General features: G+C 40.2%; 1 protein-coding gene across 2 annotated transcripts in view; it reads left to right on the top strand.

Annotated features, from left to right (window-relative positions):
* The first annotated feature begins 228 nt into the window (after positions 1–228).
* Positions 229–27,106, top strand: part of LOC122773481 (Down syndrome cell adhesion molecule-like) — a 105,151-nt gene continuing 78,273 nt past the window's right edge. The window contains exons 1-3 of one of the 2 annotated variants that reach the window (XM_044032208.1): positions 229–1,100; positions 16,528–16,845; positions 17,963–18,109. In XM_044032208.1, coding sequence (XP_043888143.1) covers positions 1,058–1,100; positions 16,528–16,845; positions 17,963–18,109 — 508 coding nt within the window. In that variant the 5' untranslated portion in view covers positions 229–1,057. The remainder of the gene's footprint in view (positions 1,101–16,527; positions 16,846–17,962; positions 18,110–27,106) is intronic. The other variant, XM_044032207.1, reaches the window with a different exon arrangement.

Below are 27,106 nucleotides of genomic sequence, written 5' to 3'. Positions count from 1 at the left end.
TCTTTATAAAACAATGTTCCTCTTTAAGTGAACAAAAACGCGCATCATTTAATGCATGACTAGTTTTTTCCTCAGAATAAAGTTGTAACTCAGCGCACCTGCACGCCAGGAAGCCACGCTTTCAGACTGAGGCGCCACATTTCCGTGCGTAAAAATGTTATTCCAGGTGCCGAGGTGCGTCAGGTGCAGCTCATTTACTTAATGCAAATGCGCCTCGCACACACAGCGCGCTCTCACACTCTTTACCTCCACTAGCACCTTGCCCTCAGAACCGACCGGCAGCCGCCCCTGCTCCTTTAAGGCAATGAGGAATTAAAGCGTCTGCAGGGGCAGGGAGAGGGTTATATTCTGTGCAATGCTCACAGAGTCAGTGTGGTTCGATTAGAGAGCGGCAGCGGGGAAGATGCGCTTGCTCGCCTCTTGCTGGACGCACAGAGGCGATGAAGATGATCTGACTTTGGAGTCTCATGAAAAACCAGTTTTTCGTTCTTATTCTACCACCCCCTCCCCTCAGTTTGCTTCTTTGCTCTTTCAGTTATTTTGATTTCTTAGAAGAGAAAAAAAAATGTTTTCCCAATGATGAGCCGTCACTCCGTCCTGTGCTGAGAAAATTGGATCTTCTGATATTTATTTTTTTTAAGATTTACTTTAGCCACTTTGGGTAATTAATTTATTTTTCTGTACCAGGATCCGCTCCTATCGCTCTGACTCAGCATCACACACCTGGGCTTCACCCATTCAGCATCCTTCTGAATCACAGGGAGAAGCAGCAAGACGCGGAGCAGAGGAGGAGAGTGTGAGCACAGCTCTCCCCAAGACAATCACTGAGGCTCATTTATGCTCTAAGCGTAAAGAGAGGGCTAAGAAAAAAAGGGAAAAAAAACAGTGTGTGAAAAAAGTAAGAAGAAGATATTAAAAGTAGAGACTTGGACCGGTTTGTTTCAAGACAGTGGCAAATGTTTAACCTTACCTCAAGCGCACAGAAGAGAAACCCAGGGAGGCACCGGTCGGAGGAAGAAGAGAAAGCATAGCTTGGGGGGATTGAACGGAGCAGGGCATGTGGATATTGGCTTTTATCTTTTCCCAGAGCATCTTGAATGGTAAGTTTCTCCCGCTTATCTTTTGTTTTTCCTTTTTTTTTTTCTCTTTTTTTTTCTAGTGCTCATTTCCAATAGCAGAAAGCAAATCAATGGTAGACGGCTAAGTGACTGAGAGGGAGGATGGAGGTCACCTGTGACCCACATGAAATGGATTTTATATGGTTGTCAGAAGGCTGACACCCTTGATAGAGGGAGAGACACGGGCGAGGCACTGATGGCGTTTTAAATCCTTCAAGCTCTCCTACAAACTACTAAATCTCTGGCCTTCAGTCTTACAGTACAAAATAGCAGTTATTTTTGTGTAGTTCTATTTGTGTTTCATTAATTGTTTTGGTTTAAATGTGATTTTATAATTTCAAGTTGTAATTATTTAAAAATGTCCATCATTGACCTGTCATTTATTTCAGTTTTTATTTGGTGCCCAATGATGCTTATACTCTGTCACAACCTTGTTCCACTGTGGCCCTTAGTAATAAGTGACGTATTTGATGTAATGGACATTTGGTTTAACCCCACCCCCCTCCCCCACAATGAGCATGATTTTCAAGTTCAAAGTGGCTTAAATGAATATTCTGCTCCAAAATTGGACATTTAAACTCACAATTTAGAGACAGTAGTCAATCATTTTTTATTTGAATCATATTCAGTGTAAAATATTCAGCTGTATTTTTGGGTTTGGCTGTATGTCTGTGTCCAAAGTGGTCACAGATGTGCACCAGCTATATATGATTTATCTCTTAATGTAGTTCATAGGCAGAAAATGAACACCATTCATAGGAAAAAAAACAGTATTATTGATGAGACATATTACACAGACCTTTGTCAGTAAATGCAAAAATATTTCACCAAAGCAGACAGAAAATGTGAAGTAAATTTTCTGTTCAAATAGTAGATTGTCTCATTCTTCCATTCAAATACTGTAAACACCCAGATTTGGTTTTGCATCTTGTCTCTCTTTTCTTGCACACTTGTGTATTTTGCGCAAGTGCATGCATGCCATAGCATGCGGCTGTCGCCATGCATGCATATTTGCATGCTTATATAGTGTATCTATAATCAATAGCAGAAATTGAAACAGTTTATTGCATTCACTTATTGGCCAGAGTCTCTTTCTATGGAGGAATTATGGCTGATTGGGTGTGTACAAAAACAGGGGTGGAAAAAAGAATCGACGAAGGAGAGGCAGGGGGAAAGAAAATGGAAACGTATAGGAAAACGCATCAAGTTGACAAAATGGAGATTGTGCACATTCGGAAACAAAATGATGCCCATGGTTGCCTGCTTCTGCACCAAAGGGTCAAAAAAAAAAAAAAGCTGAATTCACAAAACAAAATACTGTGAAGGTGAGGATTCCCAGGTATGAATATATTTAACCACATAGAGCGACTGTGATATAATATGGTATCGTTCCCCAAAATGGATTTCCCCCTCTGGCTGGGATGATAAAATAAGGCTTCGAAATGGATTTTTGTTCCTGTGTTGTCGCCTTTTTCCAGCGCTGGAGCAATCCTCGGTCCGTATCATTTATTGACACTGACTATAATATGGTATCTCCCTCAGCCCAGCTTGTGCTGAAACTCATAAAGGAACAATAAGGAATCCTCATTAATCATAATCGTCTGACTTTGACATTAGATCAACTGCCATGCAATATTCTGTCCATTTATTGCATAAGGGATTAGTGGGTAGGCCTGTGGCAAACCACTGATAGGGACTAAGCAATAGACAGCGCTGTTTGCAGACGTTACACATTCTTTGTTCATCATTCGTACAATGTGTTTTTATGGCTTGGTGTGTTTCATTTTTTATCTCATTGTACAGGAGCCTATATGAGCTTGTCTTCTGCGGCTGGATGTTTTGTTGATTATCATGGAAACAATATGTTGACTGACTGACTGAATGAATGACCTTGTAGATAAAAGCCAGCACAGTGATTGGATTTCAGACAATTCTTGCCATTTTAGAGTTAGGCCTATCACATGCTCACAAGCCTGTCTCTATGGTAACCTCCATCATGGGTGTCAAAGGCTATCTGGAAATATTCACTTTTAAATATACAAGGTAGAAAGAACTATACAGTGTGTTGTCCACAGACGCCGTTCGTGTCTGGTGCTTGTTGACGACTTCCTTCACTCCCTGGTAGAGTCGTATTTGTCCACTATGTGGCGTATGATAATGCTTCTGAAATCAGACATTATTACAAAATGGCAGACAGAAAATTGTGCACTACTGTAAATGATTTTGAAAATAAAATTGGGAGTTTGGCTCTTAACCCAGTGGTAGTTGATCATGAATATATCGCACCTTGTCAGATCAGGTGAGAAGTGGCCAAATGGCAGAGAAGCTGCTCCCTCACAGGTTTTCATATTGTATAATTATCATGTCACGAAGCTAACAGTGATTTAAAAAATAAATAAATATGTAAAATGGATACTGCACTATATTTAGGCGACAATGTCCATTTCCAAAATTGCATTCATCAGGGAAATTTTAGCAAGTATAAGCAAGGAACGGACACAATTCTTCCAGATATTCAAAAGGCAAACATTTGACACATTTGCTTCATGTATTTAAAATACAGTGCTTTTAATATGCCCTATGCCCCATAAATTCAGTCATCAGTACAAGAGAGAAAGCATATTAAATATCTCTGCCTGAAAGCTGCCCCGAGGCAAAACCACAGCAGGCTAAACTGGCCTATTCAAATACTCACTGCAAAAGTATAATGAGACCAGACTTCTTGTACAGTCCCTGTGATGAGACTATGATGATTTGTGGACATGCACGTGACTTAACATGAAGCTCATGATCCAGGAAGGACGTCTTGTAGCTCGTATGTCTTCAAAACAAAATCACAAATTTTAGTCTCAATTAGCTGTTGCCTCTCTCGGTGGGGCAAAGGCAGATCCACTATGAAATAAGACACTTCAATCCAGTATATCTTAAAGTAAACAAAACAGCTGCCAACATCAGTTAGGCTGCCAATTTTACATGACCCTACATTATTAGTAACCTGAAACACTGAATGAAAAGTCTAAAAAAAAAAAAAGGTGGATGGATTGAGTTTGGCTGTGCGTTGCAAAGGGGGAACCAGCAATTCCCCCTGGCATGGCATGGCATGTACATGAAGGCACAGATGAGAGTCCCCTTTCATGAATCTCTGTGGTCATTCTTAAGTCTATGTAAAGCCGTCCAGATCAATGTTTCAACAGTGGTCTTCCCAGTGGCGACAATGGCCGCTCACATGCTCTGTAAAGCGGAGAAGTGAAACCTGACCAACCTCACAGCTGCACTCACAGGCATTAGACTGTTTACTAATTATCAATTAGGGTTTGGCTCAAGAAGCAATATCGCAACTCGTGAAATTGAATTAACCCATGAAAACATGTAGCGCACAGTCAAGTGATAGATCATCTTGTGCAGTCTTACCCTGATATGAATATCTAATGGGCTAAATTAAGTTAACAAAACCACTTAACTCTTGCTCACTTGTGAGTTATACGATGGTGTGTTGGCTTGTGTTTTGAACTCTGTGTGTGATTCCAGTTGAAAGGGCCGCTAATGTTGGGTAATGGATACCTTGATATGTGATCATAACAGATATCCCCCAGTTCATACATCCCAGCTGTGTAATGAGGGCTATTCTACTGTACTGTTCCTCCTTGAGCCTGTCTAGCTCTCTAATTAGGAGCAAGCTTTGGCAACGCGTGTGTGTATGAGTGCGTGCGTGCGTGTGTGTGTGTGTGTGTTGTGCTGCATCTCACAAAATGTAAAATCTAATTACCAATCACACTGTGTCTGTCTGTATTCCACTGAATCAGAGGTGTAATTGTGCAAGCCTGCGTGTAAATGTCTCTTGCGTTAAAATGTTAACAATATCATTTAGCATCTGCAGGGAAGAGCAGAAAAACCCTCAGCACCTCCATGTAGGTGTCTGATCATGTGTGCAAAGTGGGGTTGTAGTAATCCACTCAGCACCTATCAGAGTGACATGTTATATTACTGTGCAGTAACACACGGGTACTTTAATGGAGGGACTGGTGTAAAAGGGTTATTTGACAGTTTAAACGAGACTAAGTGAAGATACAGGCATGTCTGCACATGAGAGCAGTTTTAGGTTCGAGTATTTTCAGAGAGAAGAGCATCGAAGTTTCGAAAGCCCACTCAGCAGCCACTTTATTAGGTACACAGGACACCTAATAAGGTGGCTTTTGTGACACCTGGGCTGGTCCATCTGCTCACTATACATATTGTGTGTTCAGAGATTGGTCTTCTTGATTGTAACAAGTGTTCATTTGACTCTGGCCATTCTCCTCTGATGGCATCAACACTGCATTTTTGTCTGTGAGACACGGCACAGGTAGAGGAATTGAAAGAAGTTTTGTCATGATATAGGGTTTAGGGTCAGGGATTGCAGTCTCTGATAGTTGACAAATGCATAGAATCACTATATACAGTATTTTGGCAGAACGGATCAGCTATGAAAAGAGAAACAATTATATACAACTTTAAATCATGAGTTTGATGAGACACCAGAGCTTCCAAGAGGCCAAGTCATCTGATCCCTCTTCTGCAGGTGCACTGGTAAACCAACCATGACATGGCCAACATACACAAAATACTTTTATTTTTAAATGTAATAATAAAATTTATGTTTATTAATAGTGATAGTTGACAATCTGAGTGTCCTTAATGGCAGTGTTTAGTTCACTATTGAAACTTTAAGCCATTTCTTTTTTTGTCTAATTATTAAAAGCTTTTATGATCAAATCCCATCAAATAAAGAAAAGTATGCCTTTGTTTACCTTGTTCAAACACAGTCTCATAAGAATTATGTTCATATACTGCTTATTTACACCAGGGAAACCTTCAACGCTCAAGTTACATTTTTATCAGAAATGTACAAAAAGCTACAATTTATTAATGGGAATAAATGCTGCCACTGAATATTGCCGGCAGTAGTGTTTTCGCTGAAGACATAAATGTTATTTCAAGGACACACGATTGCTTGCATTGTTTACATCAGTGAGTGCTATGAAGATTATTGTCAGGATTAGTTTTCCTTCTCTCTTTTTTGTGCTCAAAGCGATGCTAAACCTAAATAATGTTTTTGGTTTTTTTTAAGTCCAAATTAAGTTTAAATTTGTTAAAGTCACCCAAATAATGCGACTGGGATTGTAAATGAGTCGGACTCAAGCTGGCCTGGGCGCTCTGCTCATGCGCCACATTTCTTATACCCCCAGCTTAAACCCAGAAATAATAGAAGAATAAACATGGTGACATTCAGGCCAATACATTTTTTTGACTGATGAGTAGACCAGTTTTATTATCTGTCAGCTTAAAGTAGCTTAGAGTTAAATAGTTCAAAGTGGATGGTAGGAAGATTCAGAATGGTGATCGGCATGTTAACAACTAACTATAAGTTAAACTGGAAACCACCTAATAGTAACATGCGGTGAAAGGGTATATCGCCCCCTAGCTGAGCTGAAACAGACACACTTCAGACAATAAATCAACTCCCCACTAGTGTGTACTGGGACAAGGATGATAGTCCAGTGTCGTCAAGCTACAACCATAGGTTGAGTTAAATGTGCATAGAAATGTACAGAGTGTGTGTATGTGTGTATGTGTGTGTGTGAACTATGCCCATACTTGTAGTGAGCTCCCCCCCAAAGCTTTTGTTCATTGTGGAGGACAGGTGGCGGAGGTGGGATGAGTTTGCTATCCATTACCCACCAAGACAAACATTCACACTGGACCTCATAAATACTGCCCCTTAATCCAGTCTTCCACATACCAGGGCCAGGCTTTGATCTCCACACACTGCGAGGCCCAAGGCTGAATTGATTCCTGCGACTCTGGTCCGGCCATGATGCATGTGCCTGATGCTCTGCGGCTCAGTAACACATCTACCACTGCCTCTCGCTCGCCGTCTTTTCACGACCTTCCTCTATAGTCCCCCCGTTTTTATTCTTGTAGGAATAAAATATCACACTTCTCTCCCCAACCATTTCATCTTTACCTCAAATCCGTGTCTTAATCTGATTATTAAAAGTCTGCATTTCCAGGAGATCTTCCACCATCAAGTCTACCCATGTGTTTCCTGCTCCACAGTCTGAATATTAAAGTAGGCTAAGGGATAACGGAGGAGGCAGAGCTGGATAGACAGAGTGACAGAAAGACAAATGGGTCCAGCTTGGTTTTTCGACACTGCTTTTTATTTTTAAACCTGGCACAGATGCTAAGATTTAAGACCAAGTTAGTGGAGGTTATTTTTAGCCGGCCATTTTTAAAGCGCTGTCATCTTGTTGGAGTTGAGGTAAGGTGTGTGAGAGTGGGTGCATGTGAGTGTGAGATGTTTAAAGTAGGTGCTTTATTTGTGCTTGCTGGTGTTTGTGTATGTGCAAGCACCTCAATGCATAAGAAGGCGTGTGGTTCACAGAGGATGTGTCCATTTTGTGCGTGTGTGCTTTGTGTGTGCTCGGTGGGTGGGACAGGGCGTGACATGAAGTGGAGCCACATGAGTCTGATTTATGTCCCTCCAACCGCTCATCGATCCCTCGGCGTGGTGTGAGACTGAGTGCACTGTCAATAATCTTAGCACTTTGTGGTATTCCTAGAATTCCCCGTCCACCTCTGCTTAGACCAAAGTGTGATGCTGCAGTAAGCCATCTTGTCCAAGATCAAATAAGAGGGCATTGGGCCTGGCAGCTATGCATTTGATTGCAGGGTAGACTAACAGTCCTGCAGTGGAGGAAATAGAGAATTGAATGTATTGTTCGAACAAAGGTAATTTGGACAGAACCCTGCATAGGTCCCCAGAAGCATGTAGGTGTTTACGTGTTGCTAAGTGTCCCCCCCAGACTGTTGCCAGGATGAGGTCTATTATATGTCTCTTTATCTAGACCATCCGTCCCCACAAGTGATTATGCTAATTAATGTTTGATCAGATGATTAAATTAAAACCTGATTCATCCAAAGCAGAATACATTTGTGTCTGGTTGGCTGCCTGGCTTCACATGGCACAAGTCCCCTGGTGCCCTAGCCTCTGGAGGACAGAGTGACCAGAGAGAGGTGGGAGAAAACGGTACAAAAATACTTATTTCTATTCAGACAGTGGCACGAAGAGGGGGAGTAGGAGATTTCTAATAAAGTAAGCCGTGGGCTGGGGAGAGAGGAGGAAAGATGGAGAGAAACAAGGAAAAAGGAGGAAATAAGTGTGTGTGGTTGTGTGTGTGTGTGTGGTGGAAGTGCTGAAAGGAGCCGTGCTGTGGTCCCTTAAGTGTTGAATAAACATGCTTGGTTTAGGGAAATGGCTGCGATAAATGTTTAATATGATAAGTCCATAAAGACGGTCAAATGAGTCTGGAGTATTAAAATGAGCATGGCACGCAGTAACAGCAGCAGCTTTTGGGGGTGGGGGGTGGGGGTGGCTGATAATGGCAGGCAGAGCTAACAGGATGAGAGCAGCCAACTGCTGTGACAGCAACATTAACACACTCCAGCTGCTGGTCACAGACATCTTCTGGACAAAACATAGATTCAAAGGTCTGCCATGGCCTAATAATGACATTATTACCTGTTCAACATTAGCTGCATGTTTGGACTGTACATTTCAAAGTAAAGCTCAACATTAGAATCCATACTCTATAATGCATGACAAAAGGAAATCCACATACAACATCCAAAAAATAAAAATGAAATTGAGCAGCATTAAAGTATTAACCTCACACTGCAAAATTCCTGGAAATTGGTCATAAAATGCTTGTTGACACAAAAAAGCTTAACAAGTTCATAGTAACCAATAGTGTGTTTATAGTACAACAAAAGCAATTCATTAGGCATGTGCCCATTAAATGGTGATCCTTATGTAATAGGTTTACTGAACATACATTATGTGCAAAATGTTTGCTTTACTCCATGGTCCATCATATATATATATATTATATTATATTATATTTTATTATATTATATCTCTGTATGAAAATATTAGTTAATGTTTGAGAAAAGTTTGTTTGTGGTCTTTGGAAGGAAATCCTCTGGTGCTCTTTGTACCCAGCATCCATCCTGATCATGTTCTTACACAGACTAATCAAAATAATATTTACCTCCCAAGGTTAATAAGTGTAATATCATTTTTAACATAATTTCTGGGTGGCAAGCTTTCATTCTGTTGTGGAAGAAATGGAAGAAATGGCCACATAAAGTTTCAGAAGTGAATTCTACTGTATACACACAAATGCTCCCTCAATTAGGTCTGATAGAATTGCTTTACAGAGTCCACTGTCAGATGAAGGACAGTGCATACAAATAATATAATTTCTGCTCAGGCAGACTTAATGGAGGCAGGATAACAATATAATATAAATATATATGCAGCCTATAAAATATCTAAAAACTTGTGCTGTGGCTGCAGCGAGTGATACAAAGTCCTTGTGGCCAGAGACTGATGCCTTATGATTCTAGCGTTGGACACTGACGTCTCCATGGACACTGAAACCTCCTGTATATCATGTTACCTTGTCTGGTATACAGGTAGACAGCGGTCATGTTGAGACACTATCAACAGCAATTCTTTTGAAGACCCTTACCCTTAATGTCTGGTGACATAATAAGGTTTGGTATCTCGTTGTGCTGTGTCTACTTGTCAGAAGCAAGGCCTCTGCCGATATTACGTTGTTTTAATGAGAATGTTACTGCTTAATCATGTTATCAGGAGAGATGGTGTATGCGGACGATTAGATTAGTTTGGAAACAATTCGATTAAAGCCACTTAAGTCTTAATGCAATGTAGTTAAGGATAATAATTTACAGAGAGAGCGTCTATGACGGAGGTTTGTAATGTTCAAACTTGCGCGACATCGGCAACATAATGACTGAAATCCACTCATGTGAAATGGCATATGCCACAATGACTATGGTGTTACTGACAAGCCGGCTACAGTAAATCTGAACATATCTGAATGCAGCTGCATTTCATTTAGTGTAAAAAAAACAAAAACATTCTACTTTTCTATGTTTTAGTTTTTTTAATTAATGAACAAAATGCTGGCCATTTGACTGTCAATGACACTTTGCGTTTGCATTGTATCATCATCCTTCACTTCACTGTGACTTCACAACAGAGCTAACAGCACTATGAAGTCAATTGCATTAACAGTGTATATTATTTTGTACTTTAGACATTATTAGACACATTATAAATCATGATTTGTTAGAAGTAAATGACCTTTTATGGTTATCTGTGTCTCCATACACTACATTGACGACACCCAGCCTACAGTAATCATACATTGGATTGGAGTGAATCTACACAGCACTTGCAATGTAATCTTTGTTTTTTTTTGTACTTTTTTACAGAAATGTAATGTAGATTTATTGCGTGTCTCACATAGCAATACATGATTTGCATTAGTGGAAGCTTTTATTCATCTGCAGCAGCAGAGGGAGCTGCTTTGGTCTGTGTAATCTCTCATGCACTCCACCTCCACCTCATCATCATCATCATCATCATCTTCGCAATCACCAGCGGCAGCATCATCATCATCATCATCATCATCATCATCAGCAGCAGCAGCAGCAGCAGCAGCAGCTTAATTTAGACATCAGTGTCTTTATCACTCAGCTTTACTAACTGAGAAACAGTGCAGGGTTTTTGGCTTCCCCTTGATGAGACAGGTAACCACTCTGGCCCATTTAAGACATGAAAATAGACTAGGGAGCAGGAGGAGGAAGGAGGAGGCTCATCTGCTGTGTGGGCGTCGTTTTAGTGTTTCATACCTCTCCTTGACATCAGAGGACAGATCTGTTGGTGTGGATCAGCGGCCTATGTAGCGCCAGCCCCTTCTACTGTCACAGTTTCACTTAATATTCATGAGAGCAAATTGGGAGAGAGTCGTTTAACTTTGCGTATGGTGTATTGCCTCTGGGCAGATCAGTTCAGTGGGAATGCTTACTCACAGTGGACTGCACGGCAGTGAATGCTTGTTGCCTGCCCATCTCACAACTTCTAGGGTTTGTATTTTACCTTCAGGCTCATGTACTTTTATATACAGCAACATTATTTCCTGCTGAAATGATTTTCAACACCATTTGATTGGACTAAATGGCAGACAACGTCTGTGCACGGTTTGAAATTTGGGTCATGAACAGGTCAACGTCCTATTTTTAGTGTATCCATAAGCCCACAGAGAAGGAGCAGGAATTTGGAGACTGTGATTGTTGAATGTGAGTGAGCCAGGTATGATCTCCATGTCCCAGGCAGACTTGCCCTGAGGGCACAGAGCAGAGAGTTACTTTAATTACCCAGGGTTCCTGCTGTCACTTTGTCACTGTGAAGCACCGGCTGCCATGCTGCTGTGGCAGTGATGACAACTCAGACAATGGCTTTGCTCGCTTAACAGATCCAACACAAGCGCCCTCTGAAATATAGGAAGCTGAATCAGTCTCACTGTCTCTGTGGTCCTCTCTTTTCCTCTTCTTGTTTGCTCTGTGCTGTTCTTTTTTCCGCCTTCTGATCTCCCGCAGTGTTCAGTAGTTGCTTGAAAGACAGAATATGTAAATATTGAATACATTTAATAGGTTGTCCCCGGTTTCCCACATGGCACTGCGTCAATTCACCAAAGAGAGTGAAAATCACAACAACCCTTCATCACTTCACCTGCTTTGATCAGGTGTCTGAACAACAGTTTCTATTAAAAACAGTAAAGCTGTGATCCTGTGACAACATGTTCCTTTGTGCGATTCAGCAACAGCCAGTGAGATAGCGAATTCACCTTTACCTGCTGTTTGCTCCCATTGGCATTGATTGCACATTTACTTAAATGAAGCGCCCCAGTGGCTCTCAAAGCTCACTGTCATGGTTGGTTACACCCTGTCAACTGATCAGTTCTATTGTGTGAAGGATCACAGTCGTGTTATGATACTCAACCATAGCTACTGTTAGTCAGATTGGACAGTAACACTGTAGGAGCATTACTGCAGCTGCTGTTCTAAAACACATTTTACTCAATAAATAAATATGTGCTGCACAGGGGCCACGCGGTTGGTGTAGGGGTTAGCACCCTTGCCTTTGCAACAAGAAGACCTGGGTTTGCGACCCAGTCAGATCAAGTGCCTTTCTGCATGGCGTTTGCATGTTCTCCCCGTGTGTGCGTGGGTTTTCTCTGTGTTCTCCAGCTTCCTCCCACAGTCCATGGGGATTAGACAAATTAGATAAATAAATTGGACACTCTGAAATTGACCATTGGTGTGAGAGTGGATGATTGTTTGTCTATGTATGTGGCCCTGTGACGAACTGGTGAACTGACCAGCGTGTACCCCGCCTATCGCCATGTCAGCTGGCACCGCGCTCCCCCGTGGAGGATAAAGTGGTAGAAGATGGATGGATGTTCTGAACATATATGCAATGTATAGTGAAGTAGCAAATTCAAACTATATGTGACCCAAATATTATAATACATGTTGTCCAAGTCAAAAACCTACCAAAATATCAGGTGTGTTGTACTCAAAGTTTAGTCAGAGACCTTGGATTTGAAATACTGAACACACTGTAGTTCACTACAGCGTCATACTGCAAGTGAGCAGTGCAGCTTTGTGCTTTGGAGGCAGATACCGACATGCCATTCTGCAAGCCGTTGCTTTTCAGTATCAAAAGCCAGTCAACTCTGGACCATGGATTTGTTCATCACGATTTTGTAAAGCTCAGCAGAAGGACAACTTCTTTGTGGACACATACATGAATAATTTATTTTTCATTTTCACAATATAATATCTAAAAGCTTCTCAAATCAATATTTCCATATGAGGGATATACCACGGGCCATTTTCAATATGAGAGAGAGATGCTCATGATTAACCGGCACAATATTATCACCTGGATTTAAGCACTGTTTTTGTGTCTTGTAACTACTTACTAGTTTTATCTGTTTTCAGCCAGTAACGTAAATATTCTGCTTTAAAGTCACTAACAAGTGACCGTAGCAGAACATTTAGCTGCTAAGGAGTCTAATATTTTCCTCAGGAACTTAAAATAATCAAGGCAAATATAAGTTGTCTTATTTAATTAAAAGGGGATAGTCACTAGTCTTTTTTAATGTACTATAATTATGGAAGTTGTCAGCTTCAGATCTTATACTTGATAAATGTTCAAGAGTTTTTGTGTGTATATAATATACGTACAGTATATACAGGCTTTGTACTCTCCTACACAAGAGTATTACTGATCTGTTTTTATTTTGCTGATGTGGCAGCAATACGCTTCCATGTCTAATCACTACAGAGACTGCAAAATGACGAGTAGTCCATGCAGTGTTAAAAAGGTTATTTCAAGGGGTGAACAGTTCATTTTCAAATCAGAATTGCAGTTTTAAACTATAGATGATAAACTACATGCCCTAGTTTGATTGTTCTACTTTTATTCTATCTTCTATAGCAGTTTAAAATCAGTCAATACATGCAGAGCAGCATTTTGTAAACAATTCATATCATTCTTGAATCACAGCACAGTCCACTAGCATATAGTAACACACATCGGAATAAATATTTTGCACAAATCACATCGTTGCTTCCCCATTATCCATTTAATGCTGTGTTATCTTTAACTATGAATCTGTGTCTTTCCTTCCTCATTTCTCCCTGAAGAGATCCAGTCAGTAAAATAATCATAGTCAATTATAGATGCATATAATGCATTTTTGAACAGTGTCATTTATTTCACCTTTACGGTTGAGCTCATGAGAAATTATGCCAATTTCTGATTTCCTCTCAGGCAATGTAGTAAGTGGTTGGGCCCCGAGGCCGTTTGTTGGGCCATGACATGGTGCCCTCTCTCTCTCTCTGTATATCTGAGGTCTGAGGGGCTGATGTACCTGCGCCACTGGACCATTTGTGGTCTGGCCGCTGAATTTAGTCAGTTCGTCAAAACAAGTGCTGCTGAAATGCGGTGTCGTCTACCAGAGTCCACCCTTTTTATATTTTTTCAATTTAATCAATCTCACTATCACTCGGCTAGTCTAAATGGTTGCATACACACAAGTTAAATTCACACAAGTTTCTTTGATGCTTGCACGGAAAATAAACTTTCCAAGTAACCAAACACTTAAATCTTAGATGTCTCTCCAGCCATTTGCTATTGTAGCACTCTCGGGATCAATACATTAAATGCACTAATTTTATTTTGTTAAAACTTTGATGTGTGCCTGTCTGATGCTGTATTTGTTTTAAATTAAGAACATTTTATTGTCTTGTTTTTGTACAAATGAGTCTCAAACCTTGAGCACCATCAAACGGGTGGGGTTACCAGAGACTGGAGCTTGCTTAGGTTCCAGTGAATATTTACAAAATTGGTATCTCTGTGCCAGCTGGAAAGCCCACTTACAACCCAGAACACTATACCACCAAATTTTAAAAAGATTCAAATGACCTAAAATGTTTTGATGTGAGACACTGTTCAGGAGTGTTTAAGAACAAAATTATTGTTAGGAAATTCCAGCACTGATATCCATTTCAAAAATGTTCATTACCAGCAAAAGTAGAGATAGAGCCTTTTTTTTTTTTTAACACACCATGTTGACCCCTTAATGATATTCACAGAAAGTAAAAACAAATATATGCTGATAAATTAGTGACAAAGGATGGCAAAGCTGCAGTCTGGTCAACAAACAGTTAATCTTCGATGATAAAACTCACAGCTGTGCTTCACCCTCAGGACTAATAATCCTGTGTAAAATACTGAAGTCACAATATAACTGTCAGACAGTCGAAACTTCTGCCACAGATTCAGAATTGTGCCACCATAAAAATGATTCCCAAAATCTAAATCCTTACCTGTGATACCTAAAATCTATAAGCTGCAGTGTTGCACACCATTGGTACATCCTCACAGGAAATGTCCTCAGGACCATGCGTTAGTCCTTGTGGCATCAGTCGAGGCTCGATGGTCGGGCAATAACTTACACTATGACTTTCTCAAAATATGTGTGAATATCATTTTTGTCTGATGATCACAAAGAAAATTATATAAATAATCATTTCACCACGACCTTCCACCACGTAATAATAGAAATTGCCAGAGTTATCAGTTATCGGACTTCTCGTTCTCTGACGGATACAAGCTACACACAGACAGTCTTCATTATCTGAATACTGTAGATTATGCATCAGCCTGTGTCTGCAACACGGGGAGTGCCGAGTTATGTGCATTACAGAAAGGTTACAAATTGCCATCTCTCCAATATGTCAACAGATGATTGTAGAAAAATAATTGCTGCAGTATTGATTGTTGGTGTGCCAACGCAGTCATTTTGAAGGAGTATTCCTAATTTGTAGCAGCAAATGTGGATGAGGATGTACACGCACAGGTCGCCACAGTCGAGAGCCAGAGGAGCAGAGAGAAAGCATGAAATTGTCTGCAATTTGAAACCGTGTTAGGAATTTATGAAGTGCTAAAATGTTTTTTCCCTGGGGGAGAGTCCAAGCCAGCTGCCTGTCCCACTGTTAGCCATTTAGCGCAGAGCCTTCAGGCTCGTCACCAGGCTGAGATACACACACATGAATACTGTATAGTTAGTTCTGTTCTGAAATATCAACATACAAACAGAGTCTGTCGCTCATAAACACTGAGGTCCTGATTGCAAACGAACATCTGCTGGCTTCTTCACGCTGAAATCAAACAGCTGTAGATTACTTTGAGGCTAATTGGTCCAACATTGACATTTATTACCCTCCTCTCGTCCCCCAGAGAATGCTCCCGCATAAACTGCATGTAACGTCATTCTCTTTACTGTGATGTGAATGTGAATATGATCAAGGCAGCTGACCTTATTTCATAATTGATAGTAGTTTATGTTAATTTTATGTTCCCAAAGTCCCAGGGATAGGAACACAGTGATGAATCCAAAATGAATGGTCATGTTGTGCAAATTGAAATGCTTAGAGTAAATGATGTTTGAGGAATACAAATTCATGCGTTCTCGTTTTTGTCATTTGAGATTGATATTTTTTCATAGTGAAGTACTTAACCAGTTGGCTCCAGCCTCCTCTGCGACCCTCACAGGTTAAGCGCTATAAATAATGGATTGACGGAAACACAAGAAGAAAAAAAGGGAACATTTTTTAAAGTCTCTGCTCCAGATTTCATTTTAGAACTACACTATATTAAGCACACTTCTTAATTAGCATGAATTTAGAGTTAAAGGTCCAGTGAGTAAGAATTAGTGACATCTAATGGTCAGACTGGAGATTGTAACAAATGGACGACTCCTTTGTTCTCCCCTCCCGTTTTACCTTTAAAATGTGATCTGTATACAATTAAGTAGCTATGAACAAATGCATAACTAGAGAAACATGTAAACAATGCTACAACATAATAAAAACAATGGTAATACATGATGGTAAAAGCCAATCTTTTGTGTTGTCTCTCTTGCAGTTTTCAGTGAGGACCTACATTCCACCTTATACTTTGTCAATGCATCTTTGCAAGAGGTAGTATTTGCCAGCACCACAGGGACCTCAGTGCCCTGTCCTGCTGGTGGCGCTGCACCTGCCTCACTGCGCTGGTATCTGGCGACTGGCGAGGAGATCTATGATGTCCCGGGCATCCGCCACGTACACCCCAATGGAACCCTCCAGATCTTCAACTTCCTGCCATCCAGCTTCAGCAAGCTGATCCATGACAACACCTACTACTGCACTGCCGAGAACCCTTCTGGCAAGATTAGGAGTCAGGATGTCCACATCAAAGCTGGTGAGTCCACAGAGCAGAGATTAGTTAAGCTGGTAGAGGTGTTATACTAGTACTATATGTAGTAAAAGGGAGACGATTTGTGTGAGCTGCACCAGGCGAAGATGACATGAAAATCACAGTTCAATGTGGGGGTATCTTTAGGTATAGTTGTTTTGTAATAGCACAATCACCTGAATGATTAACGCGATTATGAGTATTAAAAGTACAGTTGAATTAAATGCATAAACTCTATTAATATTTGGCAAATTTAATAAATAAATAGATAACTCGAAGCAAGACAGGCATGATTTGAATCAATGATTGATCTTAGATTGATGGATGGATATCTTGACTAGAAGTGATCATGATTCTGACTGATGCCTCTGAGTCTCTTCTCCATCACAGCAGTGGTGACCAGCCCTCATTTGTGTTAAGAGTATTTAGAACTGAAGACTTGAAGACAACTCTGAAATGGTAATGCAGAATGAGGAGGAAAAACTCTCATCCTCTTGTATTAAATGTAATGTGTAAATATATTTTTTATATGTATATATATATATAAAATATAGAGTGCTTAACACATTTATTAGACCACCACCCAAAGCCACAGCTGCCCTAAAATTAACAGCACTGGTGATTATCAAAATATTATATATAATCATTTTTTATGTTTCTGCAATGGTTAATACTCCAGTATGTAGAAGCTCTTTTGCTGAAATTATGTTTTTGCTGAAATAGAATAATTATTGTTATCCATGAATTTTCAAACATACTCCACATTATTATTTCTTGATTAAAATGTCAAATTATACTTATTTACTTGCATTCCTAAACAGAAATCTTTGTTTTAGTGGTAGAATGTCATGCTTGTTTCATTTCTGACCCGGCACAGACCGACAATGTGTTTTGCATCCACTGCATATGTGTGAATCCAGTGTAATGAAGAGGTCCTTCCCTTGCCTCCACCTCTGTTGGGCCTTGCATTTTCATCAAGGACACTTTAAGCAGTTTTTTTCCTAGATGAGAGCTTAATCCAACCCAAAAATGAAAAAAAGAATTGTACACTGATGCATTTTGATTTCAGACGAATAAGACCTACCTATTGGACCATGTGCATGTTTTTTTTTTTGCTCAACAGTTTCACGGGAACCCTACACAGTCAGAGTGGCCGACCAGAAGGCTATGAGAGGCAATGTAGCCGTCTTCAAGTGCATTATCCCTGCTTCTGTCGAGGCCTATGTCACTGTTGTATCATGGGAGAAAGACACTGTTTCACTCAGCTCAGGTAAGTTGCTTTGTCGACACACAGATCTCTTAGTGCTACAACATAAACACAGAGTTAACCGGTGATAACTGAGAAATCAGAGTGTGTAACATGTCAAGTGGAAAATGCCAGCATTAATATTCAAATGGCTAATGATGTTTGTCACTTTGTGTGTGGTGTATCTCAGTTATTGTAGAGCAGAGAAAAAAATGTTTTATGCCAAATTTTCACCAAGTGAGAGGTGCATGTGTTGCCTTCTTTGGGCTGTTTATCTAAGCCCCCTCTCTCCCTCCCTCCCTCCTCTGCTCCGCTCTGCTCTGCACCGTGCTCTTTGGACACTCTGTTCTGTTTCACTGTGACTCATCTTCTTACCTGTTTGCTGTCGTTGTCTGCCATTACCGGGGCTCTGCAGCTCATCTGTGCAGTCTTGTCTTCTCACTAGCCAGAGGATGTTGCTAACTGTCACGCTGAATCACAGAGCCTCGCTCTCCTATGCACACTCCAAGCCAACTCCATTTTGAGTCCAGCAAGGGGTAAAGTGGAACAGTTTACATAGCATCATTGACCTAGTTACCCTCCTTGTCTGACTCCAGTGGCGCAGCATGATAACGCAAGAAACCAGAACATTCTATGGGCTGGATTTTTACTCAAGTTTAATGGGATGCTTATCTATTTGATTGCTCTGTGTACTGCCCGCTGGCTGATTTTGCTTCATACTGGGGTGTTCAGGGACCTTTAAGTGAGCACTTTATGTCAATGACGGAGGGCAGAATCTGGGACGGTGTTTTGGTTGCATTTTAAATGTGTCTGCCCAAGCATAAAGATGTGTTGTCTGATCCATGCAGGAGACTTATTTACTCAAGGTTCCTCAAGTTACTCGCTGCGAGCTGCTGGTAGAACACTTTGTTTAATGTCATGGTGAGCGGGCAAATATACAGCATGCAGATATGATTACATTCTGTAAATGAAATGAATCGTGTTGACAAGAATTAGAGATGGTGTTTTTTTTTTTATCGCATCTGTTGTTCAATTATGAGGATAAAATGCTGTAAAATATCTTGTCTTACATCACTGCATTGGGGCAGCCGTGGCCACGTGGGGGCTGGGGTACCCCTGAGCAGGGTACCCAACCCCCAGCTCCCTGGGAATTTCCCTAAGGGATTAATAAAATGAAAGTAAGAAAGAATTGTCCAATGGTTGGGTAGTTTGAGAATGAAACAATGTGGTAAAATACTAAAAATAACCTTGTGATTAGAGAATTTTTAACAGTTTAAGTCAGTTTCAGTACAATATCCTCTCTGTAATAGATTCAGAGCATGCATTCAGCATCATCTTAACATAATAGGACCAGTGCATCTATGAGTGAAGTTGTATCTTGCGGCCTAATGGACTCCAAGCAGGAGGACCTGCTGTGTAACATGAAGGGCTCTCAAAGGTAATGAAAACACAACCATTTTTTAATTTTCAGTTGATCATAAATTAATGTAGACATAAAATGAACCAGCCTTTCGCCCTATGCCAGCTGGAATTGGCACCGGCACCCCCCCACAACACCCCCGTGTGGAGGATAAAGTGGTAGAAGATGGGTGGATGGAAAAAATGATGATAAACACTGGACCATTTCTAGATATTCTAATGCATCGTTAGGCATCACATTTAAATTGCAGCTTTCCTGATTTGCTGACTGTGATTTTAATTTGAAAACGATTTATCGTATAGCCCTACTGTTTACTGAAAAACCGGTCGTCGCCAGTGATTTCTTAAATCAGTTCTTATTGTCATGTCAAAAACATCGACGTCTTTCCTTTTGTCTGCAGCACGTCTGGCAGCCTATAGAATATGCAGTGACTTTTTGATGGATTGTACTGGGTGCTCTGCGTTTCCTTTCGAGTTCTGTCACAAGTGTTCAAAAGAACAACGATAATGGATTGTCTGTGTTTATTCCAATAAGTATTGCAGCAGGCCAGTGCTGTCAAAAGCATGAGCACACGGTCAAAATCACTGCTGCTCCATGATAAATATTTGATGGTAGATTCTGATGCATGAGCGGGTTCATTTCGCACTGTTATGGAGAGGGTATGTTTACTCTTGGAGGACGCGGCGTGTGCGTGAGTGTGTTTATATGTTTTTGCATGAGGGAGACCGTAAGGACGCCAACAGGGCTTGACAAAGGCAAGTGGGTGCAGTTTGACCAGCCTAGTTTTCTGACTCCTTCTCTTGGCCGTTTGTTTGCTTTCGTATTTTTTTTCAATTTTGTATGAAAGGAGACTCGGTCTCAGTGGACACAAAATAAAACTATCACAGAGTCACACTGAAATATTAATCTTAGGGTTTTGTTGGCAACAGTAACATCAAGGAAGCTTCGCTTAATACCATCACATTGAGCATCACAATGTGACGAAGAACTTGGTGTATTTCTATTGCAAATACGCAAAATAGTCACTTACATTATTTGTAGAATTTTTTTTGGCTTATTTGCTGACTTATAATATTTATTTACATGCACAGATTAGATGCATTGGTTCCATCTGCTTATTGAACATCATGTTTCTGGTGTAAATGTCTAACTTATACAGAGAAGACACTGGTTTAAATCACGGCTGCAAAATCTCTGAATATCTACTGGTTCACATTAGGGTCAAAAATAGATGCATAATTACAGGCTGGGGACTGTCTTAATTAATCAGCTGTGATTGAAAAGTTAATTACAATATGAATTACCTCTCCGAATGAGGACTGCTCAGTAGTCATTTGAAGCGGCCTGTTTTCAATGTGAATGAGCGCCATGCAAGCTCACTGGGTCCTAATGTTGCCACTAACATACCATTAACCTGTCATGAATTTTAAAATGGGTCTCACAGCATGAGCTTTCAAATGCCCGGCTCCGATCTCCTCGCCGCTTTTGATAAACAATTGACAGCGCTAATAGAGAGATGAAAGAGGCAAAAACAGAAAGAATGAAAGTAAAGTGGGCGAGAGGAGGAGCTGAGCTGTATCCTACTGTGTTGCTACCAGGGTTTAATATGGTGGACCTTTATTTAAGGCTTGTGTGTGCGTGTGTGTGTGTCACATGCACCGTGTTTTTTAATTTGACATGCTCCCGAGTTTGTGTCAAGTGGCCATGGTTTTGAAAAGGGTTGCTGTGTGTGTGCGTGTGTGTGTGTGTGTGTGCGTGTGTGTGTGTGTGTGTGTGTGTGTCTACCTTTTGTCTTTTATCATTCATGATATGAATGAGCTAAATAAGCTATGAGGTCTTGGTGTTGCAGAGATGAGTTTCAGCAAAATGAGTGCTCCGATACTGAATAAGCCACAAACAACATGTTATGCTCTCCTTTAAGATGCATGTGTATATTTTTTAGAGAACAAACCCTGTCTCTAAATGCACAGTATTATGCTCTTGTCACCCCCAACATTGATTATGTCCGTCTGTAAATACCAGTTGTCTGTGTTCCACACAGTGAGCACATATTGACGTTTTGTACATTTTACACCTTTTATAGAAGTATTAGTGTCGAGTCAACACAATTTCTGACTTGCACAGTGCCTCGCTCTGAACTTTTCATGCGTGTGTCAACATTTGCATCCATTTCTTCAAGTGTAAGCATCGTTTAAATTAAGAGACCACTGTACATCCAATTGTATTTCATATGTAGGTGAGTTCAGGTCGAGGAGGCGGTCATAAATAAATCCTTCCCAGTAAACACGTCTTCCTTTCATTTTATGTAATTAATCTATTTTTGCATAATCTGTTTATCCCACTTCTGGAGTTGGTAATAATAATAACCATTATGCATTCTATGCATTTATCTTTAAGCATTAACAGATGTTTCCTCATCTCAAATGAACTCCAATTGAATATATATATATATATATTTTTTTTGTCAGCATTTGGATCAAACAATTAATTAAACAAATGGCCTACATTTAATTGAGTGTGTAGATTTTACACAACAAAGCTAAGATTAAAATGCTAAGGCAATACCAGACCAAATTATCCAGTTAGAAGCCTGACACAGCTACAGATTAGGAGTGGGCCAGACAGACAGCCTGGATAATGCCCCAGGAGAGGAGAGGTGGAAAGAGGTATTCTGGGGTAAGAAATAGAGGAAGAAAAGAGGAATTATATGGAGAAGTCTCCTCCGTCCTAGAAGAGATTTGGTTTACTCCTCAAAACCAACATGCAGGCGTTTCATTTCCCCCTGACTGAAGATTAGAGGAGAGACGTAGGATGAAGAGCTTTATTTTGTCTTAGGACACAGACTCAGTGTGAAGGGTGATTCCAAATATCATTCCCTCCTCTTGTACAGTATGTGTTACTGTATGTAGTTGTACTGTATTGCTTTACAGTAACCCTAACCCAAAAAGTAAAAGGTTTTCTTTGTTTGGTGAGGAGTGAAATGGCTTAAAGCTAAAATACAACTGTCAAGAATATTTCACATATATTGACACAACACAGTGGCTTATTTTTGCATCCATTTCATATTTAAATTGTTAATTTCAGAGCTTTAATAGCAAACTAAGCACCTATTAAAAAAAGTATACATAGTATACAGTACTGGTAGTGTGTGTGTATATATATATATATATATATATATATATATGTATATGTGTATATACATATGCTAGACACTGTTCATATATATATATACACATATACATACATATATACACACACACAGTATATTAATTACCTTATGGTTTGTTGGTCAGACAGAACATTACATTTGGGTTGTGCTCTTGTCTTGGAAGTGCAAAATTATGATGACATTGTTCTATTTTCCGAGGCTTTTTTTTATTTTACAAAATTATTTTAACTGTTCTGTCAATGTTAGTTGAGAGGTATCCCTAAAATTATCTTTACAGAAAATGTCATATAATATGTATTGATATGATAGAATTTTGTATATAGATACAAACTTGTATGTAAGTTGATTTATTTCATATTGGCCACTCTATTTCAGCTTAGCTTCATTTACAGTTATTTACAGTAATCTTCAGGAGGGAACTTTTATGCTTTTTGTATAGATGGTTTACATTTGACTTACTGTATATTGGAGCCTTGATCTTCTTCTCTTCTCTTCTGTGACCTGCTTGGCGCAGTACCCCTGTCAGTTTCCCCCTGAATGGAAAATGCTGTTTTTATTTATTTGCTTTATGCAAATAAGTCCATCCAATACTCACAGCATCAGTGAAACAATCTGCAGATACATTTTTCTGTCACGCGCACATCGGCTGCCTCCTAACTGTGCGTTTAGCATTTAAGCGATGAAAGTGCCTCGGCACTCCTACAATTCTGTTTAGTCTTCTCTCGTGGGTTCTTGTGAGTGCTTATAGGGGCTAATTAAACAGTTTGCTCGCTAATAGAATCACAGACCTAACCAGCCACCAGCTCAGTCACTGGAATGTTAAGGATGTCTTCAAAGAGGCTGTTGTAGGTGTTGGGTTTACAGCATCAGTGCTCAGCAGGAATTTATCATGCCAGTGATGTGCTACCACCTCCATTTTTCACTGAGATTGACAGGGAGGGCACTGAGAGGTAGACGAAGACAGGGCTGTAAATTCCACACACCCAAAGTCAGGCCAACCTTGAAAAGAGGGCACACTGGTAGAATTGAGGTTAGGAGGAATGAAGATGCAAAGAAATGAGGAAAGGGAAGATTAGAGGCAGGAGAGTTGGCGAATCAAGTGAATAAAACAGAGGAGATTTAAAAGGTGGAGTGGAGGAGAATGGGCGAGGCTTTTTCTTTGGTAAACAAGGGACTGCATCACATTAGACACAGTCCTTCCCTTGAGCATTTTCCCCTCTTTTCTTTCCTTTCACACTTCTCTTTCCTTTTTAGCTCCACATCCACTTTGCCCCTCTTTTTCCATCCTCCTCCTCCTCTCCCCACATTTCTCTCTGTCTTTCTCACAAAACACAGTTTATTGATCTTGTTGTCAGGTGGCTGGAAAATAGGTCATAGCTCAAGCTGTGCGTCGTCCCTGCATGGACCCACACACTATTTCAGCCCAAGTCCTGAATATTAACACATACATGTACATGTGCATGTATAGTACATACATGTATAGTCCGGCTACAGCCTGAGTGTGTGTTAACAGCTGTACGCATGCGGCTCTTTCACATGCTGCTCCACCCATCACACAGTGAAACGCTATGAAGACAACAGAGCACACACACACACACAGATCAGCAGTTAGTGAAATGCTGACCCTCGTCTTTTGCTGCACCCACTTTTCCCCTGTCCACTCACACACAGATGCCTGAAAGCAGAGGGAGATGGGGTGCTTATTGTTTGCACAGTGTACATGTGTATGTGTAGGTGCTGCCACTGTGTTTCTATTTTGATTTAAGTCAGTGTCTGTACATGCGAGTGACAGTATGCAATGTGTGATGCTGTCAAATAGGAGGTGTTTGTGGCTGGGGGGAGGGTGCAGTATCCAGAAAGAAGGAAAGAAAGAAAGAAAGAAAGAAGTGAAGAAAAAAAATCAATAGTTGTGTGCATTAATCACAACGCTGCCACAGAGAATTATGGGAACATGAGCTCAAGGATGCATTTTGTGCGGTTGCAACATATGAGTGCTGTGTGAAGGGGAGTTGGGGAATTGGAAGAGGACGAGACCCTTTTAGTAAGAAGTGAGGTTGGAGCAGAGATGTTTGCTGGAGGGTGGGGGTGTTTTCATAATGTATCGTGTGGACAGTGTGTCTCACTCTTATTTATTGTTACTTTGCCCACTGTCTTTTGTGGATCTCACTTTAGACCAACCAGTCATTCAATAGTATTTTAATTGTTAATTACCTGAAATCTCATTGTAATTGGAAAGCTGTTCACGTCTGTGTTTTTGTGATTTATGGCTCACAGTTTTAGTATATATATATATTTTTTTACATTTATTTCACATCTTCTCTTAGATATCGGATTGCCATTTTGAAAGAAGAAAGCAGAGCACTCCTCTGACTTTCTGTTTGAGCTATTGCTGTTTGAAGTCTCCATCTTAGCTGCGGTGAAGGCTTGAGGACGTGATACATATTTGATAAGGATCGATAGAAGGGCTACTGAGACAGAGAAATCAATCTTGGACTGGGCTTCCCAAAAGCATCTTAAACCTAAGGTCGTCTTTGGTGTGTCCTTCTGCCTCAGTGGCAGATACTTGTTTGTTCTAAAACAAAGTGCGAATTTGAATTCTTTCTTGCTTTTACGTTGTCTTCCATTTCACATTGGTAGAAGAAGGGAAACATACCAGCAGAAAGACTGTTCCCTGCTCTCAAATTTGCTTTGTGCTTTTTTCCCTTTGCTTTCTGTGTCATATTAAGCCATCTACTGTCACCGTAATCACTATGCACATAAAACAATAAAGCAATCTATTTAGTGACGGGAGACTGAACAGCAGACAACATTTTGGCACCGAGGCTGTGATTCCCAGCTGATACTCCATACGGATAGACAAAATCAACAACTGTTGAAGCAGGCAGCCTTCCATCAGTGTTTACTAATAAACTATAGCAATATGGCAGCCATTAGGCTGTTTAGGCAGGGAATGATTAGAGTGGTGATGGCCGGGCACATTGGGAGACTGAACATGCTCTCATCTTTAATAGGCAATTTAGCTTCCTGTGATGAGGGGGAGTCCCTTTGTTTTCAGCTTGGATTGAAGGCAGAAGCTTGAAAAAGCACTGTTTTGGTAAAGTGTGTCATCATTACACCGTATTACCGTAATGTTTTTATATTTCATGCCTCAAGTAGTTACACATGATATTCAGACAAAGACAGTGCTGAATACCAAGACTACAGTTAGTCTATAGCTATAATGTGGATAATAGGCCAGATTTTTCCTCACGTGTCACGTGACTTAAAGGTTCACTTCACCCAAAAATATACAGTTTTTATATGTTTATGTTTGATCATCAGACAGTGGTCTGGGATACATCTCTCATTCCCAACAACACAATAAAAATATGAAAAATCAACACCAAAGGCACTTCCTTCCAAGAAAATAAAAGCACTTACTGCTCTTCACTGTGTTTCTGTCGTTTCATGAGTAAAAGAACTGTAAAAAATAAAATAAAATAGAAAATTCCCCAACATAATTTGGATCATGCCTGCTTCTTGGTATCAGTGTCGTTGCATGATACTCATCCTCATCAGCGCTGTCAGCTTGTATGTATGCTTCTTGTATATCTGTGCTACTTTTTCTGCCCTCTTTGATAATGGATAGATTTGATGAAGTTATATATTATACAATTGAGAAGAAAGAGATTTAGAGTTTTCTCTTACCATGAGGTTAACACACATAGCACAAGGGAGTTCCACAGATGCACAACAAGAGAATAAATGGTGGAGCAGTTTTTTTCTGCAGGTTTGTAAATGGCACTTATTTAAGTTAATCAATAATTATAAAATAAATAATAAAATAATTTAGTTATATTGAATCAGGACATTTCAAGGCTATACATTTTTGGACAGTGCTGCAGAGCAATAAAACAATTAGCTTATAGAAGAGTTACAATTGTTTATATAGTTGGGTGAAGTTCACTCAGGGGAGCTGGTCCATGCAGCCACAGAGCTTATGGATTACTGAAGTGCAACACTTGGACTGGAGATGGGCCAGAATGAGCCTGGCATCAGGCCAGGACACAGATTAGTAATAAGCAGGGGTGTGAGATAATTACAGCCAGAACAAGCAATTCATTTCTGTTTATAAACTGTTGGATGAATATGGCAAACTCCTGCATCCCTGTTTGTATGTGCATGTATTACTGACACGTGGCACGGTTCACAGAGGAATTAGCCCATATGATCCCGGCTCAAGTGCTGGGGGAAGTGGAGACAAACCAGTGTGCAGTTGGTCTAATTCTTCTTCCAGAAAAAAATACTTTGAGGCTTTAAAATTGACCCTTGGTGCCTGTGGCCCCATGCTGGATTTGATTTGACATGATCAGGGTTTTAGAGCACCGTGTGGACAGGAATCAGAGGGAAAGATGTAAGTTAATGAGTTAATAATGATGCTACAATAATCTAT

This window comes from Solea senegalensis, linkage group LG8 (assembly GCF_019176455.1).
Source record: "Solea senegalensis isolate Sse05_10M linkage group LG8, IFAPA_SoseM_1, whole genome shotgun sequence".
In the NCBI taxonomy this organism is placed as follows: domain Eukaryota; kingdom Metazoa; phylum Chordata; class Actinopteri; order Pleuronectiformes; family Soleidae; genus Solea; species Solea senegalensis.
The sequence above is the reverse complement of the archived record's forward strand: the minus strand, read 5'-3'. Positions and strand labels throughout refer to the sequence as shown.